Here is a 19,419-nt window from a genome sequence, read left to right on the forward strand (position 1 = left end):
AGCACCAACTCGTAAAAAATCCTTAGGAAAAGCCACAAAAAAGGCTTTAAGTAACCTACTAGTAACCTTTTTAATTACCTTTTAGTTGCAACCTGAAAATAGCCCTGGAAGTGATGCTTGAAATGGTTTGCCATGAATTGAGTGTTTTTGAGACTTTTTGCATGATTAATGGATCTGCAGCAAAATTGCGACATTTTCAAATGTCAAACATCTGGAAACTAATGATAAATAAGGCCTCAACTTTGGGAAATGTCCCCCAGGGTCTCTGCTTCATGCCCAGATGCTCAGATTCATGCCCTCCATCTTTTTTCAAGGATTTTTTCAAGAAGTTTTCATTTATGTTGTGGATACTTTGAGCCTGTTCTAGTACATTTGTTGGGATCAGTAAAATATTTTTAAAAAGATTTCAAAATAAGGTGTGAAAAAAAGGACAAATGGCAATAAATTCCTATAATTTTAATTCAATGGACAATGACGATTTTCTATGTGATGCAACTCCTATCTATCGTTCCATATTAGTAGAAATTCATGTAAAGGAAAGGCTGAAGAGGTACTCGCCTTAGTAAAGCCAATTGTAATGTGTCTCTGAAGGGTCTTTATTGAATTGTCTTGTTAGCACTCACCACATTTGCTGAGATGCTCCAGCGCTTTTTTGTATCTTTTCAAGTGTTTGTCAATAGTATATCTCTGATAATTTGTCTCCATTTTCTTTAGTTTGTTTAGGAATGGAAGATATTCTTTTGGGTCCTATGAAAAATGCATCAATTATATCAGTTATAAAAAAAACAACTCAGGTTTTTTTTCATATAAAACGTTGATAAGGTCCTAGCAGGACATAGGACGAAGGTTTCTAATCATGTGGTTTCATTAATGCTTTTGGGGACGAAAGGCCAACACAGGAAAGCTTATTTCCTGGTGTAGAGGTCACACAGTGTCACTACAGGTAAGTTCCCCATCAAGTGAAAGGAGCTGACCTGCGATAACAAAAACTGACAACAGCTGAAAAAACTGAGCTGGGGGAATAGCACACAGAATTAACTGATAATTGGAGTCAATATCAAAATAAAATCTCCTGCATAACCCCTTACAGACAGGCTAAGCCCTCTCCATACAAGGTGGGTGTTTGCTACATATTGCAGCAAACACCCACCGGTAACACCTGAGACTGATGCTAGCGTTGCCGGCAGCATTAAAAAGCCGGCGCCGCCATATTGGCTTAGCTTGTCATACTAAGGCCCGAGCTGATCTATTACAATGTGCCAATCGCACATTGTAATAGATGACATGGAAAATCCACATATGCTGCCATACTGTAGTATGGCAGTATATGGTAGGATCAACCAGACAACCTGGGATTAAATTACCCTAAGGGTCTAAAAAATAAATAAATAAATAAAAAACCTCCCCTTTCCCTGAAAATATCAGCCAAAGTCAAAATGCCAAATTTTTCTCCATTTTGTAACATACAAAATTTCATAAAAAGCTATCAAAAGCCCGTACAGTCCACAAAATGATAGCATTGAAAACATCATCTCATCCCACAAAATATGACACCACACACAGCTCCATTCACTGAATTATAAAAAAGTTATTAGTGCCGGAAGACGGCAAAGTAAATAATTTTTATTTTGCATAGGTTTTAATTTGTTAAATGTATGAAAACATAAAATTTTGCTATATAAATTTTGTTATCCCCGTGATCACACTGACCCAAAGAATGAAGTAGACATGTCATTTGGGGCGCACAGTGAAAGCTGTAAAATCCAAGCCCACAAGCATTTTTTCACCAATTTCATTGCAATTGTTGGTTTTCCTGTTTCCCAATACAGGTCATGGAATTTTATATATTGTTCCTATCAAGTGCAATTTGTCGTCAACTATATACAAATCTAAAAATAATTTCACCTTCTGTGACTTTTCAGCAACCATAATGACCAAATCAAAGTCATATGTTCCAAGAGAATGATCATAAAGCTCATTGACATCAACAAGGAACAGAAGATACTTCAATGCTTCTTCTGCGCTCACAGCATCTGGAGAGGGAGGGCTCTCTGGAAAATTAATAATGTACCATAAGACAACCCAAATAAATGCAAGATTCATCTTCATCTTCATTGAGATTACTATTGAATTATTAAAAGTTTTTTTTATATTAATCACCTATACACAATATAGGGTATAAATTTCTGACCAGTAAAACAGGGGGACCGCGACTGCTTTACAGATTGTTACACCGTCATTTCCTCAGCACTGAGAATACAGAAGGATATAGCCCCTCAGGTTCATCATCATAATTTTAAAAGTTGATTTTAAAGGTGGTAACATGAAAACAGGATTAATAATTTTATCATGTATGATACTCTGGACTGTATACTCTGGGCCCTTAGCAGCAAAGAAGGAAGAATAATTACATTTTTTAGATTTTGTTATGCGTCTATAAGTCAGTGCACCAAAAATGATGCTAATACAGCAGAATTCAGGCAATGTTTTCTGGCATAAGCTGTGACAACTTAAAGGAGGTACAAAATACAAGTAGATATTCTTATCCTACATCAGATTTAACATTCAGCATCTGACAGCTTGATAAAATACTAATAAGACTGCGCACCATCTTTAACCCCTTAACGCTGAAGCCACTTTTCACCTTCCTGACACGGCCCATTTTTTTAAATCTGCCCTGTGTCACTATAAGTGGTTATAACTTCGGAACGCTTTAACATATCCAAGTGATTTTGAAATTGTTTTCTCGTGACAGTTTGTACTTCATGTTAGTTGAATAATGTTGGTGGTATGTTTTGCATTTATTTATGACAAAATCAGATATTTGGTGAAAATTTGGAAAAATTCTTGATTTTTGAACTTCAAAATGTTCTACTTTTTCCATACATAGTCATAACCACAAAATACTTAATAACCAACATTCACCGAATGTCTTCTTTATGTGGACATGGTTTTTTATGCATACTCTTATTTTTGTAGGATGTTATGGGGCTTTGAATGTTAGGTGCGATTTTTCACATTTTCATAAAAACGCAAAATCCTGCTATTGAGGGACCTGCTCAGGGTTCAAATCACTTTGAGAGACCTAAATAAAAGTAAAACCCCATAAATTACCCCATTATAGAAACTACACCCCTCAACGTACGTAAAACAACTTTCATGAAGTTTGTTAACCCTTTAATTGTTTTACAAGGGTTAAAAGAAAATCGGATACAATTTTGAAAGTGACATTTTTTTGGCTAAATGAATGTGTGGATAAAATACCAAAACGCTCCACAAAACTTGATCCCCAATCTCTCCCGCATATAACGATCCCCCATATGTGGTGGTAACCTGCTGTATGGGAGCCAGGGTATCAAAGAGAAGCTGCGCCATTCAGAGCAGTTTATGCATTGTCACTTTTTATTGGCTATACAATCTTTATTTTTTGGGCAATTTGGACATATAAGGGCTTATTTTTTGCGACATGAGATGCACTTTACAAATACTTCATTTTAGTGGGTAATTCGCTTATTGATGAGATTTTATTAACTCTTGAATGTATGGGTGAAAAGAAAATTGTCAATTTTGGTTTACTTTCTTTTCGTATTTTTTGGGGGTTGTACATCGTTCACTAAAAATACTATATTATCTTTATTCTACAGATCACTACGATTACCGTTATACCTCATTTACATAGTTTTTCATTTATTTTTACAATTTTACTGGATAAAAACTAATATAGAGGAAATCTCATTTGTTTTTGCATCGCCGTCTTTTCGGAGACGTAACTTTAATATTTTTTGGTTGACAGAGCTAGTTTAGGGCTTAATTTTTACGTGTTGAGTTGTTCTTTTCAGTGGTACCATTTTGGCGCACATAACTTTTTTTGATCACTTTTTAGAACATTTTTGTGCAAAGATTTTATGAAAAATGTACATTTTTGGCGTGTTTTTTGTGTTTTGTTTTTATGGCGTTCACCGAGCGGGTCCAATAATGTTTCTGAGTTATTGTACGGATGCGACGATACCAAATATGTGGGGTTTTTTGGCATTTTGTGTTTTTCTCACTTTATTGCATTTGTATAGGGAATATTTGTGTTTAGGGGACTTTAACATTATTTAATTAATTCTTTTTATTAAAAAATGTTTTTATTTAATGTTTTTAACTTTTTTTAATTTACTTTTACAGATGTATTACACTGTGTAATGTAACACACTGAGCATGCTGCGCAGAAGGCACGGACCCGGCTCCCGAAAGGAGGATCACGCAGCCCCGGGCACTGGCAGTCCCGGGGCTGCGATCGGAACAGCGGACCCCCCGGTAAGCTCCGCGCCGGGGGGGGGGGGGGGTTGTCTTATAAATGGGACTGGGACTGTCAGTTGTGTTGTGCAGAAGCTATTTGGATACACCGCTGATAGTCCTACTGAATAGACTGTTAGAATTTTATTATGACTAGAAAAAAGCAGCAAGTACAGAATTATGAACTAAGAAGACAGTCAAAAAAATTGGGAAAACCCAATGAACAGGGAAGGAGGAGGGACCTGAGCAGATGCAGGATATCGGGCGCACAATCTTAAATCGCGCCAGAGTGCATTATCGTCAGAACAATGCACTTCGTGTGAACTCCTCAGACAGGTAAGTAAATGTGCCCCAAAGAGTCACCTCAGTTGCGGAGGATAAGAGTCACCTCTGCTACAAATGATAAATTTATCCGAGTCACCAGCCTCAGGAATCGCAGGTTAACAGCAGCTCAGATTAGAGACCTGGTCAATGCCACACAGAGAGTTCTAGCAGCAGACACATCTCTACAACAACTGTTAGGGGAGACTGAGTGCAGCAGTTTTCATGGTTATATAGCTGCTAGGAAACCGCTGGTAAGGAAGGGAAACAAGCACAAGATATTTGTTTGGGCTAAATAACACAAAGAATGGACATTAGACCAGTGGAAATCTGTGATTTGATCTGATGAAACCAAATTTCATATTTTTGGTTCCAACCACCATGTCTTTGTGCAACGCACCAAAGGTGAACGAATGGACTCTACGTGCCTGGTTTCCACCTTGAAGCATGGAGGAGGAAGTGTCATGATGTGGGGGTGCTTTGCTAGTGACACTTTTTTCAAAATTGAAGGTATACTGAACCAGCATGGTTACCACAGCATTATGCAGAAGCATGCTAGGTTTGCATTTAGTTGGACCATCATTTATTTTTCAACAGGACAATGACCCAAAAAACACCTCCAGACTATGTAAGGGATATTTGACCAAGGAGAGTGATGGGGGGCTATGCAAGATGACCTGGCCTTCACAGTCACCAGACCTTAACCCGATCGAAATGATATGAGGTGAGCTGGACTGCAGAGTGAAGGTAAAAGGGCCAACAAGTGCTAAGCATCTCTAGGAACTCCTTCAAGATTGTTAGAAGACCATTTCTGGTGACTACATCTTGAAACTCATCAAGAGAATGCTAACAGTGTGCAAAGCAGTAATCAAAGCAAAGGTGGCTACATTGAAGAACCTAAAATATAAGACATTTTCATTTGTTTCACTTTTTTGAATGTGGTAATTCATAATTTTGATGCCTTCAGTGTGAATCAAATTTTTTTATAGTCCTGAAAATACAGAAAACTCTTTGATTGAGGAGGTGTGTCCAAACCCTAATCTCGCTCTCTTATATTCATGTTATGCTGAACATAATATAGCAGAATATGTATGTAACAGAGCACATTATCTACAGTGCACAGCTGAGGCAGGCACTTGGATAAAAAAATGTCAGGGGCCAGATTAAGGTGGGTGGGGCCCTTGGGTAGAAAATCTGGTGGGGCCATTGAATGTAGTCCAGCCAGGGTAAAGCAATTGCTATATAATGCCTCCCCAGCAACCGCTATAGACAGCTGCCCCAGCAACCGCCATATAGACAGCTGCCCCAGCAACCGCCATATAGACAGCTGCCCCAGCAACCGCCATATAGACAGCTGCCCCAGCAACCGCCATATAGACAGCTGCCCCAGCAACCGCCATATAGACAGCTGCCCCAGCAACCGCCATATAGACAGCTGCCCCAGCAACCGCCATATAGACAGCTGCCCCAGCAACCGCCATATAGACAGCTGCCCCAGCAACCGCCATATAGACAGCTGCCCCAGCAACCGCCATATAGACAGCTGCCCCAGCAACCGCCATATAGACAGCTGCCCCAGCAACCGCCATATAGACAGCTGCCCCAGCAACCGCCATATAGACAGCTGCCCCAGCAACCGCCATATAGACAGCTGCCCCAGCAACCGCCATATAGACAGCTGCCCCAGCAACCGCCATATAGACAGCTGCCCCAGCAACCGCCATATAGACAGCTGCCCCAGCAACCGCCATATAGACAGCTGCCCCAGCAACCGCTATAGACAGCTGCCCCAGCAATCACTGTATACAGCTCCCCCAGCAATCACTGTATACATCTCCCCCAGCAATCACTGTATACAGCTCCCTCAGCAACCACTATATACAGCTCCCCCCAGTAACCACTGTATATAGCCCCCAGTAATCACTGTATATAGCCCCCAGTAATCACTGAATACAGCTTCCAGTAATCACTATATAAAGCCCCCAGGATTAAATATATTGAGCCCCCAGTAATCACTATATACTGCATCCCTATAATCACTAACTATATATATTCCCCCTATAACTATATACACCCCCATAGTAACTATATACAGCCCCCCCTAGAATAATTAACCATAGACAGTTCTAGCTAAAATAATAAAATTGTACTCACCTTCCACCGTTCCCCCAATGCGTGTGGACCTCATCTTCCCTCACGGTGTCCCTCTGAGGTGTACCAAGAAGGAGGCAGCCGGTGCGGTGACATTGCACATTGCGCTGCTAGTGGCTGGGCGCCACCATCTTGGCATTCCTCCGATTGTCTATGGCAGAGCAAGGAACTTATAGTTCCCTCGCTCTGCCATAGAATGAATTCGGGGCACATTGAAGCCCAGACCCAAATACACTGTGGGCGATTCAGGAGGTAACGCGACCGCCCGAACCGCCCACATTTGGTGTGGGCCCTTTTAGGGGCAAAGTGGTGGGGCCCTGGGGCACGCAGCCGGGAGTCCCCCCCTACAATCCGGCCCTGGTCAGGGGAGTGGACAGCAGAACAACAGGACTAAGGATCTCTCATCTTCCTGACATCTACTTCCCATCTGGTCTGCAGCTTCTGGGCCCTGGGATAGTAAGATTGCCAGTGAGCATATACATATATGCGTATGAGTGTATGGATGTGTAAATGTGATGTCTATATCCTATATCTGTGGGTATATGGTGTATGTATGGGTGAAGTGTATATGCGATGTGTATATGTTTGTATATATATGATGCGTTAATACTGTATACATGTGTATATATAGTGTTTATATGCTGTATTTGTAATAATACAATGAAGACATACTATACATGTGTATTGCGCTCCTCCTCCTTGGACCAAGAGCCGTTGACACCAATTCTTGCGCATATACAGTCAATGAATCTCACCCAGCCGCAATGGGTCACTGGTAAGCACAGCCGCGGCGACACTTACGGTTATCTTCGCATGAGCGGTCACTGAATCTAGGCAGCTTCCATCACATGGAGGAGCAGGGAACATGTAATAAGTGGTAGAAATCATAGGTACATGAAGTCTATAAGGGTTATTAGCTTATCTGGACAGAGCTGATACTGCCGTGACAAGGTAGGGGAAGGGAGCAGTGAGAAGAGCAGAGACGGACAAAGAAACTTCTGTATAATCACAGACTGGGTTAGAGGGGCTGAATAGGGAAGATCTTGTAGCTCACTATTCTGTGCAGGAGACATCTGCATACACATCCAGCTCTGCTAAGTTCACTGAAACATGACCTCTGTGAGCAGGGAGCAGCAGCTCCTCCCCTCCTCCCAGGAAATCCACAGAAACAAAGTGTAAACAAACTACGGATTCTAGGGCTTATCAGCACATGGAGAGAAAGCAGCCATTACAGTAATGAGGTAATGTGAGGGCCATAGCAAGGAAACTACTGGATATAGGTAATACAGATAATAGGCAAAGTTGTTTTACATCCCAACAGCTACTGATTCTTGGAAAACAAAAAAACATTTACAGTTACCCTTTAAGTATCGGAGGTGCGTAGAATCGTCGACAGGGTGACTCAAGCTGAATTTGCATATATTATAAAAAATCCTTTTTTTGCCTGATCTATCGTTTTTTGTCCCTTAAAGGGGTATTCTCGTCTGGGCATTCACATTCAGTTTGATAAATCTGCCATATATAAACATTTCTTCAATTAGATGTTATTAAAAAAAAATGTTCCTGTGTGAAGATAATTTCTCATAAATGTAGTCAGTTTATCCCTTGGAAACTAGATGGCTTCCTCGGATACGGCCACCTCTGCCTGAGAAATTGCACAAATAAACAAAAAGGTTTTGGTATATGAAATGTCCGGGAGTTACTGCAGGTCCTACAGACATCCTGTGGTAATGAACGCTGAAGCCATGTGGTCAGGCAGGACTCAATAGCGCATGTCTGGCCACCGCTGCCAGAGTGTGAGGTGATCGTATCCGGGGAAGCTAACTCGTTTCTAAGGTACAACATGGCTATGTTTATAGGAAATTATCTTCACACAGGAACATTTTTTTTATAACATCCAATTGAAGAAATGTTTATAGATGGAAGATTAATGAAAGTGAATGTGAATGCCCAGACGAGAATACCCCTTTAACCTGGGATCAGTGGTACAGAGCCCAGAGGGTGGTGTAAGGAGGTCATTTCGGCCAAGATCCAGTGGTAGATTTTCTTTAAATGTGCTTGTAATTGAATTCCTGGCAGCCAATCTTCGGGTATACTAGTCCAGGGAAAGCGATGGGTAGTTTCAAAGGTAAATAAGGCTGATTTCCTCAGTAAAGAGGGTTGAAGTAGCACTCATAAGGAATTCACTCAAACAAAAACAGAATTAATTTATATGCACAACAAAAATGGATTGGATTGATGATTTTTTTTTGTGTGTGTACATAAATGAATTCTGTTTTTATATGTTATATGTTAAGCCTGTAGGAGGTCCATGTTCTGGACCGAAAAAAGTTGCAGATATACAATGAAGAACCCCCTTACACAAGGACCAAGTGAAGTGAATTCCATATAAGTGCTACTTCAGCTCTTTACTGAGGAAATCAACCTTACATTTCATGAATCCGTCGCACACTCTACAGGCAAACTGCACTTTTCACTAGTCTTGCTAAATGTGGGCCTATGTGTATATACTTTATGTACAAATGCGTAAATGTATACATTTGTAAGAGTGTGTACAAGTATAAAAATGTGTGTATATAGGACTGTATAAATGTGTATGATTGTATAAACGTATGCATGTACAAATATGTAGATTTCTTTTTTAAGGGGATGGGGGGGTCAGTAGTCTACTATGGGGCCTTGCCTCTCCTAGTTACATGCTCAATAAGGTTTACAACATATTTTTTATTTTATAACACATCTGTCAGATATATGAATCCTAGAAATGCCTTTCAAATTTAGATAATTGTCCAATTACACCATACTCCTGCTTTATTATTGATCTGTAAACGTACTACAAATTTCGGATGAAGAAAACGGCATCTGTAAAATTTTACCTCTAAGCTCATGGACTTTCTGAAGGGCAGTTTCTAGCTCTGGAGCTGTCTTCCTGACATAAGATGTGAGTATTGATAAACAGTATCTAAACAAGAGATAAAGTGTTACTGCACAATATATAAATAAAATAGATAAATTGTATTGCAAGAAAATGGTATGAGGCTTGATGTGGATGAAACATATACTTTAGAATGCTAGCAGATGATGTATGAGGATACATTTTAGCATCAGTAACATAAACCATTATCCACGGCTGGTAGCACATACACAGTTCATCATGTCAACAATTGTTCAGAAAACCAAAAAAAATATTAGCAAATCGCACATACTTTTGAGGATTCAATTTTTCCATGGCTGCCCTCATTACATCACAGATTATGTCAACCTTCTTGGCTCCAGATTTCTGGGCAGAAGGTACTGAGGAAGCAGAATGTGTGGGGTACATTGTGGTTGTTACATCCTCCTCTCTGTAAACAGAGACACCATTAGAAATCACAGCTAAAACCAGGTAAATACAGTACTTCACAAATCTCATTTACTTGATATACTTGAATAGCAAACAATCATCATTTTTTGCATCTAGATTTACTTACTTGATTTCTGTCAGAAATAAGTTTATATAATTTACAGAATCAATCTGCCTTACAAATAAATCCACATTATCCAAGAAAGCCTACAACAAAAGAAGTGATGATTATTTCTTATTGCTACAGGTAGCTAAATCAATAAAAGGTAAGAAATGAGGAAGCACAAACCTGTGGATTGTGATCATATAATAAGTTCAAGTTAATTCGAAGTTTCCGCATACATTCAAAAGCTTCTCTATACAGGCAACTAGAAAAAAAATATATGTTGCATAGTGAGAATTTCAGACTCATTTTTTACTTCATTGTTTACATGTGGCTCATTTTGATTCAGAATGCATTTAAAAAAACCTCTTCAAGTCTTCATGTAGACTGGCAAAAAATCTTCATTAGGCTTGAAACTGCGATTCCAGTAAAAAAGACTTTGTAAAAAACATTTCTTAGCCTCATGCACTCTGTGTACATAACACAGAGCGCCTTTCGGCTAATAACTAAGCATGCATCCTGCGTGACATCACCGGGCTCCTGAAGGGGAGGGAAGGTAACTATTGTGCTGGAGGCTAAGAAATGTCTTTATTTGCTAGAATTTCAGAGTATCAAGCCTAATGAAGGTATGTGTCGGGATCTACAGTCAAATTCATAGTCTATGCAAATGCATAGACTGACAACTGCACTGCTGGGTCCGATTTAGCATGCAGTTAGGACAAGGCAGCCCTGGGGTCCTTCATCGGACCCCAGGCCCGCTGCGGAGATGATCGGCACCCCCATTCTCAGCGCGGGGGTGGCCGATCGGCGGGTGGAGAGATAGGTAACCCTTTTAGGTGCTGCAGTCATGTTTGACTGTGGCGCCTAAAGGGTTAAACAGACGGGGGATCACAACTATTGCGAACCATGCTGATCATGCTGAGGCTCGGCTGTCACATACATCCGGCCTCTTGCACGGATCGCCCAGGCTCTGCTTCTGAGCCTGTGCGATCCACATGACATTTAGGAATGTCATGGTGGCCCAAACAGAAGCTCATCATGACGTTCCTCAATGTCATGGTGGCCTAAGGAGTTAAATATTACATAATGAACAGAATCAGTGTTACTCGTCACGTACACACTGCACTTCTAATATCTACAAAGTTTGCTGAAAGGTGAGCTATTTGCGATAAAAGTTTTAAGTGATATACAACAAATGTTACTTAATAAATAACAGACTGAAATATCACAACTTTCTTATCATGTAAATGTCTATATGAAGGAAACTATAATAGGGCTTTGTCAAGGGTCTTGTCCAGGTTGCTAGTGAAGTTTAAAAAAAAAAAAACAAACAAACCTTATACTTCTCTCCAAAGCTCCAGTCTTGCATTAGGCTGCCATTGCTCACTGTCTCCAATTTCAAACAGAGACTGCAATGATGACAAAACCCCTAAAGCTAGCAACTGGCTGCAGTGGTCTTGTGCGGACACTATTGCAGCCTCTGTTTGCAGGGACTAGGAGAAAGGGGATGTGCCCATGATTGTAATGCAGGAGCGAGTTGAATATAAAATGCTTTTTTAACTGAGTTATAATTAACTTTCTAAAACCAAAATAGGGCAGAAGTTCTATAAATCTCATTCACAATGTATATTAAAACAACCTGCTTAAGATTCCTCACCTATTCAGCCACTTGCGGATCTGTGCCAATACAAGAGCCCTGTGGTGAACGGTTTCTAAATTGCCCCGTGGCATCTAAATTGAAAATAAAATATATTAAAAAGTCAACAACCAATCTTCTTTGCAAAATGTAAACTGGACTAGCATTGTATTGTGATCAAAAACATAGTGCTTAAAGGATGAGCTCATAAGAAAAAAATGGGTACACCTTCTAAACCCTTTATCATATTATAACCCTGGAATTGCAGGTTTGATAAAAAAAAAAAAAATACTTTCAATACTTTATAAGTAACTAAAGTTACTACAACTGACTTATTGAGGACCTGTGATCCTCAAAACAGATAAGCACGATGGTGCATCTCTTAAATCACAGCAGGGTTGGATCTTTTAAAGTTTCGAGTTTTGCATCTGCCTATATTATTGATTACTGTAGCAGCCAGGGATTCGACTGGAGAGTTAGAAGTAGAATGTCGAACCATATCCCGTCTGATGCTTTGTATCAGTCATCAGAAACCTGAAACAGTTTAGTTTTTTTTCACATCCTTACTTAAAGGGGTTTTCCCACAAAAGAAAATTCTCACATCTCAATCCCCTAATGATGTTAACACAATAAAGATTATTTTAACCCCTTACTTTACAACGTTACTCAGTGTTATTGCAGTTTTACTTCCTATCACTCTCTAGAAGACACAATACTGTATTATCCATCTATTTCTGTGACACTGTGGTTACATTATCAGGGTACAGGTTTATATACACTTTCATCTAGCTTCTGACATTGTACTAACACACTGACACATAGAAAGAGAGATGAGACAGATCAGTGAGAATGAGATACATGAGATTACACAGAGGAATAACAGACAGAAGCATGACAGACTTTTACACTGTTAGCTCTGCTACATCTCACAGATATGTACCCGCCTCCCCCTTCCCCCAGATCACTCATCTGGAAAGTAATCAGTGAGTGTCTGTGAGCGCCGTGCAGGGGGCCCCAGGCCAGTCAGTCACCCCACATCACATCACTTTTAACCTGATTTTATTAGGTTAAAGGGGGGCGTCGGGAGCCGTTTAGTGACAGGGTTTACGTTGTTCACACGAATAAGTCAGCTCATTCGCGAAGACCCATTACTATCTCACACAGAAATCCAAGATGGCAGACCAACCCCTAAGTTACAGGGTCGTGTCTAGAGGCAACTGAAATTGTGTACAGCAGGACTGATAGAGACAGGTTTAGAATTATATCTGTGAAATGCTGTATTTTTGTCAATACTAGTGAATTAGAGACTGTTATTTTGTTATGCTGAGTACATATAAGAAACTTTTCTTCATGGGAAAACCCCTTAATGAGGAGGCCTGAAAACGCTTTACTGACTTGGGAATTTTTAGCAGATTTTCATGTACTGTTTTTTTTTATGCGGTACCTTAAATCAACAAACAAAAGGCTTGTTCTGTAATGTAAAGAATATATTTTTTATTTTCATATTAACTCAAAGTTACCAAAGTTCCATTGTGTGTGATGGTGAATTTTATATAAATATATGTATAGTCTTGGGGTTGGAGCGCAGAGAACTTTTTTTCTATTTTATTATGAAATATTCATGTCTTTTTCACAATATTAATATTTCATCTGTGTTTTTTTTTACTTTACATGTCGACTGTGAGATCATAAAAGAGCCATGTGGGAAATTTTAACTTTTTTTTTTTCTTACACGTTTTCTACTGTAAGTGGGAAAGGGCCCCAGTTACAGGGAAAAATGCTTTAACCTTCGCAGACTCTGTGGCATTTTCGGCTCCTGTATTCACTGCATAGCGCTACTTCAGTGTTATGCAGTGATGAAAGGAAAACACAGAACCGGTAATAAACTGCATCCTCCTTCCCCCTAGGGTCTTTTGCGGTCTCAGACAGCCAGAGATCCCCTTCTGCTCTGGCAGCACAATCTGCAGGGACGGTAAAAGACATTGCTACAGACTTTGGACCTGCAGAGCCCGTCGTCAAAAGATAGCGGGCAGTCAGTTTTGAGCCAATTATTAGTGAGTGCCATTCCAAGTTCTCTTTTTTTCTATTATATAATACGGTATATTGCCATCTTATAAAATAGCTGCAACATGCTGAACCAGAAGCTAACCTGTAAGATCACTTTGGTGTCCTGTGGAACTACAGTAACAATGCGAGATCCTCTTTCCACTTTGCGAACAGTCTCATCATTAGAATTTGATGTGCCATTAAGATCTGCTTCTAGATCTACCGATTTACAGCAGGAACAAGATAAGGTTTTTGAGAATAATGTTGCAGAAAATTACCACAAACAAAGCATCAACACAATTAAAAAAATTTGATCTGTGTACATAACGACTAACAAATTTTGGCAATATACTACTAATATATCTACTCCCTGCACCTTAGCATACCTGTATGTCCAGGTGAGTAGATTCTTTGCTTACCTAGATGTTATGCTAAGGTAATTATGCAGGTGATGTGATGGGTGCCATCACTGCAGGGTTTCTGTAACAGCTGTTCAAACTTATTGTGGATGCCAAGTTCCACACATCTCTAGGGACAGGTGATAACTGACTAGATTGGGGAACATCCTGATGTGAAGGTCAAAATACTTTGTACTAAAGGTCAAAAACAGGCTGGTCCACAAAGGCTTAACATACAGTCTTTGAGACAATGATAAGACATATTCACCCTTCATTGATGTATTTCTTAGCGACATACATCTGCAGGTATGAGAGTGGGTAGTTAAGAGCAGGAAGTCATCATATATGGCAAAGGATGTGATATTTGCAGCCACCTGTTTTATGGATTGCATTAAAAAAAAGTTTAGAATGTAGAAATACAAAATGCTAAAGCAATAAAGAAAAATAGAAACACTTACCAGCAAATTATTTATGAATAAGCGAGATCTGTCTGTTATGCCCAAAACAGATTCCTGCAAGGAAAAGGATGGACAATCGATGGACTTAGAATTCTTTGCTATTTTTTTTCTCATCAGCAGTATGTAGTAAGAGATTTATCTTTACTCCATCTGTACAGTTGTTTCGATTAAAAAATGTGGAATTCTACATACATACTGGGGAACATTTACTAAAAACATGCAGTTTGCCTGTGTAGTATGCAGAGGGCGCCAAATTCATGATTTGCGGCAGACATTTTAATATTATAATGTATTGCCGTTCTGACCATTATAGATAGATCAATAATTTCCCAACCATGGCACCTTGGCATGCCATGCGGTGCTGAAGGACCAACTAGTACAGTGGAGAAACAGAGCTCGGCCTTGCTTAGACTAAACTGTAAATAAACAGCTGTACACAATCTAGACTTATGGGTCAATTCATACTTCCATTTTTCACATTCATGAGATAAAAAGGATTTGGGGCCCCTGCCTTAGTAACTAGATGGAAACCCTCGGAAACACAGAGAAATATACACTTACTGCAGGTTTTACCCCTGGTCATATATTCATGTCAAACAAAGCTTTGTATTACCGTACCTCTCCATTTATTTCTACGATGGCAGTCTGAACACAAGGTGGTTGAAACTTCACGTCTTGCCCCAATTTATCTTTCCAGGAATCTAGGACTGGTGTTGGTTCTAAAAAGATTAAAATATTAATCTTTATTCCATGTAATGACAGCAAAGATAGTATTAAATAGGAATTGTTAATTTGAACGTAAGTATATTACTGGGAGTTTTCTTCTTTTTTTTTTTTTTTGTTATAACCTTTCGACAACATGTCTATTTCCACTACATCTTTCAATTTAAAGAAAATGAAATGTAAAATCCTTATGCAAATTAGCTTCTTGATGAAACAAAGACCTAAGGCATAAACAAAAAATGTTATCCCCCCCACAACAAAATGCGATAAAAAAGTTGGGTGTACCCCAATACAGTACCAATTGAAACAATATTTTAGGCCCCACAGTACAAGCCCTTTGGATGCATTTCAAAAAACAACATGTGTCTTGTCTAAACAGAGGATTCTGTCAGGGTGCAAGGTATGTTATATCACACAATTATATTGTAATGCAAATGCTTAGAGAAAGCAGAAAAACATATTTGTAATGCAGCTGTAATGGGCTTTTGCAACCTGTCTTTAGTGAAAGTGAGGTCCCTGGTGACAGGTTCCCTTTAAAGGAAACCTAACACTTAAAAGTGGTAGTTCTAACCCACAGATGCATGGCACCAGCTCAGGGTGAGCTGGTGCTGGAGCATATTTTCATTAATGCAAGAAACCCCCGATTGCTGTTTTATACCTTATATTAAAAGCCGTTTTGGCGCACCAGATTACGGCACAGCGCACCATGAGCGCGACCATGCGTGCGGCTGATTCTGAAGTGCCTTAGAGCTGGTGACGTCACCGAGCTCTCGGGCACACACGCGCCTGCGCAACTTTGCATGGGGAAACAGGCTGTGAGACCATCTCATTCTCCCCCTCCATTACTTCAGGCAGCTTGGCTTCCGCTGCCTGAAATAATCTCACTGCAGCACAGGAAGTTTCAGCACACAGTGGAAGGGGGAAGTGCTCCATGTACAGTGCAACAGCCTGTGAATCTGCAGCACGGAAGGTCTCTGGGAACTGCCCCAGTAGTCCTGCAGGCTTATTAGCATAATGGATAACAAATACAAGAAGATTACCACATCACGGTGCCTGGATCTACAAGCAAATGGATCTATGCTTGAGTTTGATGGTAAATTTCCTTAAGTTTATTCTAAAGATGAAGCCATTGGAAAATACAACTTTTACTGTTGTAAAACAAGCTATCATATGTCAGATAAAATTATACAAAAAGTTTTGCATGGAAAATTTTAAAAAGTGCTTTGTCCTTAAGGTGTTAAAAAACAACAGCAATAATACCTTTTATTTGCAGTCCATACTCACCCCAAACATACTTCCAGATTTGTCCATTGGCGGTTTGCAGAGCACATGTCTTGGTCTTCGCACTATAGGACACACTGATTATATGCCCATTAACAGTGACTGAAGGCTCACTTGTAAAAAGAAAAATAAAATACATAAATAACATGATAACAGTGCATATATCACAAATCGTATATACTTGTGTATAAGCAAAGTTTTTCAACACAATAATGTGCTGAAAAATCTACCTTAGCTTAGCTTATACATGAGTCAATTAAAAAAAAAAAACTTCCATACTCACCCTCTGGCGTCCTTGATGTTCGGCACAGCTCCTCTTGTTTCTTCTCCTTGCTGTACTAGCCGGCAGAGACGCATCCGCGAGATCTGCCGGCCGGCGCAAACTATGATGTGGCGGGAGCGCTGCCGATGGCGTCATAGTGTGTGCTGGCTGGCAGATAGCGTGGACGCGTCTCTGACGGCTAATACAGCAAGGAGAAGACCAAAGAGGAGCCATCAGGAGCCACGCCGAGCATTGGGGCGCCGCAGGGCGAGTATGTACGTTTTTGTGGGGGCTGGCCGGCTGTACGCGGCGTGGGGGCTGCCGGCCGGCGCACACTATGATGTGGCAGGAGCGCTGCTGATGGCGTCATAGTGTGCGCTGGCTGGCAGATAGCGTGGACGCGTCTCTGACGGCTAATACAGCAAGGAGAAGACCAAAGAGGAGCCATCAGGAGCCACGCCGAGCATTGGGGCGCCGCAGGGCGAGTATGTACGTTTTTGTGGGGGCTGGCCGGCTGTACGCGGCGTGGGGGCTGCCGGCCGGCGCACACTATGATGTGGCAGGAGCGCTGCTGATGGCGTCATAGTGTGCGCTGGCTGGCAGATAGCGTGGACGCGTCTCTGACGGCTAATACAGCAAGGAGAAGACCAAAGAGGAGCCATCAGGAGCCACGCCGAGCATTGGGGCGCCGCAGGGCGAGTATGTACGTTTTTGTGGGGGCTGGCCGGCCGTACCCGGCGTGGGGGCTGGCCGGCCGTACGCGACGTGGGGGCTGGCCGGCCGTACGCGACGCGGGGGCTGGCCGGCCGTACGCGACGTGGGGGCTGGCCGGCCGTACGCTTCTGGGGGCAGACTGGCTATATGCTACTGGGGGCAGACTGGCTATATGCTACTGGGGGCAGACTGGCCATATGCTACTGGGCGCAGACTGGCCATATGCTACTGGGCGCAGACTGGCCAATAGGTTTTCCAAGCTTTTGGTGGTAAAATTGGGGGTCTCAGCTTATACTCGGGTATACACGGTACACAAAATAGCTTAAAGGTTTACATACTGGACATGAACAGTCTGCTCATCTACTGTAATCTTCATCAGGTAAACAGCTGATTGACTTGCATTTGCTTCCTGAATGACAACCAAAAAAGTGTAATCCGCCACCCATGTAAGATGGCGGAAGCAAAGAGGATGTGTGGTACATGATGGTACTTGAACTCTACAAAACAAAGAAAAATTGTTTGAAGGACCTAGTAGTAAAAACAATATTAAAAAGAACATGTTTTTATACATATTTTGAGAACCATTGACTGGTGCTGTTTATCAGCAGCTGAGCACTGATGCAAATAAGGCCCATCACTGCATTAGACCCATGAGAACAAGGTAAATTGTATTAATTTTTTATTATGCTACATTTGTGGCTTAAACGTTTATAAAAATACCCCGAATACCTGATAACCTCAAAGACATTTTCAATCTCTTATACTTTCCAACTAATTTTTAGACTTCTGGTCTGTGAATTGGTTCTCCAGTTAATGGTAATGCAGTTCTTCCTTGTATGTTTTACTGTAAATATATTTGGCCCAATATGTTTAAAGGAAATCTATTTGGCACTCCTTCCTCAGCTTGATGTAATATCACTGCAGTAGAGGAATTTTCAGCACACAGTGGGGGGGTCCTTGCACACTGCAACAGCCTGTGAAGCTGTAACACAGAGGGGCTCTAAACCCCAAAGCCCACAAACAGTACCTTCCTCTGTAATATATATGCCCCCTGGAAACCATATACCGATATATGCCCCTTTTAAGAATATTTCTCGTTTGAAGCTTGAATGAAAAATCATATTTTATTCCTTTGTGGGATGCAGTCAGACAACCCCACTTCCTGCAGTCAGTCTGTTCTGCCCACTACATGCATCTGGTGTCTTGCTGTGGTGCCAGATGCATGGAGTGGGCTCGTAGGGATTAGTGTGGTGACAGGTTCTCTTTATTAAGCAATTGATGGTTAAGTTAGAATATAGAATTTTGTTACTTTACATCCCTTATTTTCCCTTTCCTTGTATGAATTTGATGGACATATGTTACATATGTATCATGTTAAAAAAAAGACATATCCGTATCTAAGGGAAACCCAGCACATTCTCACATTTCAGGCAGTGTGTTGGTTTAAAATTGGGACTGGGACTGCAGGAAGAAGCTTTGGATCCTGTTTGGTGTGAAAGCTTGGATGCCCACAGAGAGTGAATGCCACCACTGCACAAGACTTCTGCACACACATTTACCTGCATTTCTTTTCTAGTGCTGGCATTCTAGTAAGTAGTTTGTAGCCATTTCCTGGTACTGCTTTCACATTAGAATCTTTATCTGCATCAATTCCTGTAAAAATAAAGAAAAGATAAAGACAGCTGCACATTTCTAAGATTTT

The 19,419-nt window shown here is 40.8% G+C and overlaps 1 protein-coding gene across 2 annotated transcripts in view; it reads right to left on the reverse strand.

The window, feature by feature from the left end:
• Positions 1 to 19,419, reverse strand: part of ELP1 (elongator acetyltransferase complex subunit 1) — a 56,274-nt gene that overhangs the window by 14,783 nt on the left and 22,072 nt on the right. For both annotated transcript variants that reach the window (XM_072113964.1, XM_072113965.1), the window contains exons 13-26: positions 19,277 to 19,370; positions 18,056 to 18,214; positions 16,745 to 16,854; positions 15,356 to 15,456; positions 14,738 to 14,791; positions 14,548 to 14,653; positions 13,985 to 14,100; positions 11,857 to 11,930; positions 10,386 to 10,464; positions 10,224 to 10,303; positions 9,960 to 10,097; positions 9,630 to 9,715; positions 1,906 to 2,051; positions 624 to 747 (exon numbers count right to left, since the gene is read on the reverse strand). In XM_072113964.1, coding sequence (XP_071970065.1) covers positions 624 to 747; positions 1,906 to 2,051; positions 9,630 to 9,715; positions 9,960 to 10,097; positions 10,224 to 10,303; positions 10,386 to 10,464; positions 11,857 to 11,930; positions 13,985 to 14,100; positions 14,548 to 14,653; positions 14,738 to 14,791; positions 15,356 to 15,456; positions 16,745 to 16,854; positions 18,056 to 18,214; positions 19,277 to 19,370 — 1,467 coding nt within the window. The remainder of the gene's footprint in view (positions 1 to 623; positions 748 to 1,905; positions 2,052 to 9,629; positions 9,716 to 9,959; positions 10,098 to 10,223; positions 10,304 to 10,385; positions 10,465 to 11,856; positions 11,931 to 13,984; positions 14,101 to 14,547; positions 14,654 to 14,737; positions 14,792 to 15,355; positions 15,457 to 16,744; positions 16,855 to 18,055; positions 18,215 to 19,276; positions 19,371 to 19,419) is intronic.

The sequence above is a fragment of the Engystomops pustulosus genome, chromosome 1 (assembly GCF_040894005.1).
Source record: "Engystomops pustulosus chromosome 1, aEngPut4.maternal, whole genome shotgun sequence".
Lineage (NCBI taxonomy): Eukaryota > Metazoa > Chordata > Amphibia > Anura > Leptodactylidae > Engystomops > Engystomops pustulosus.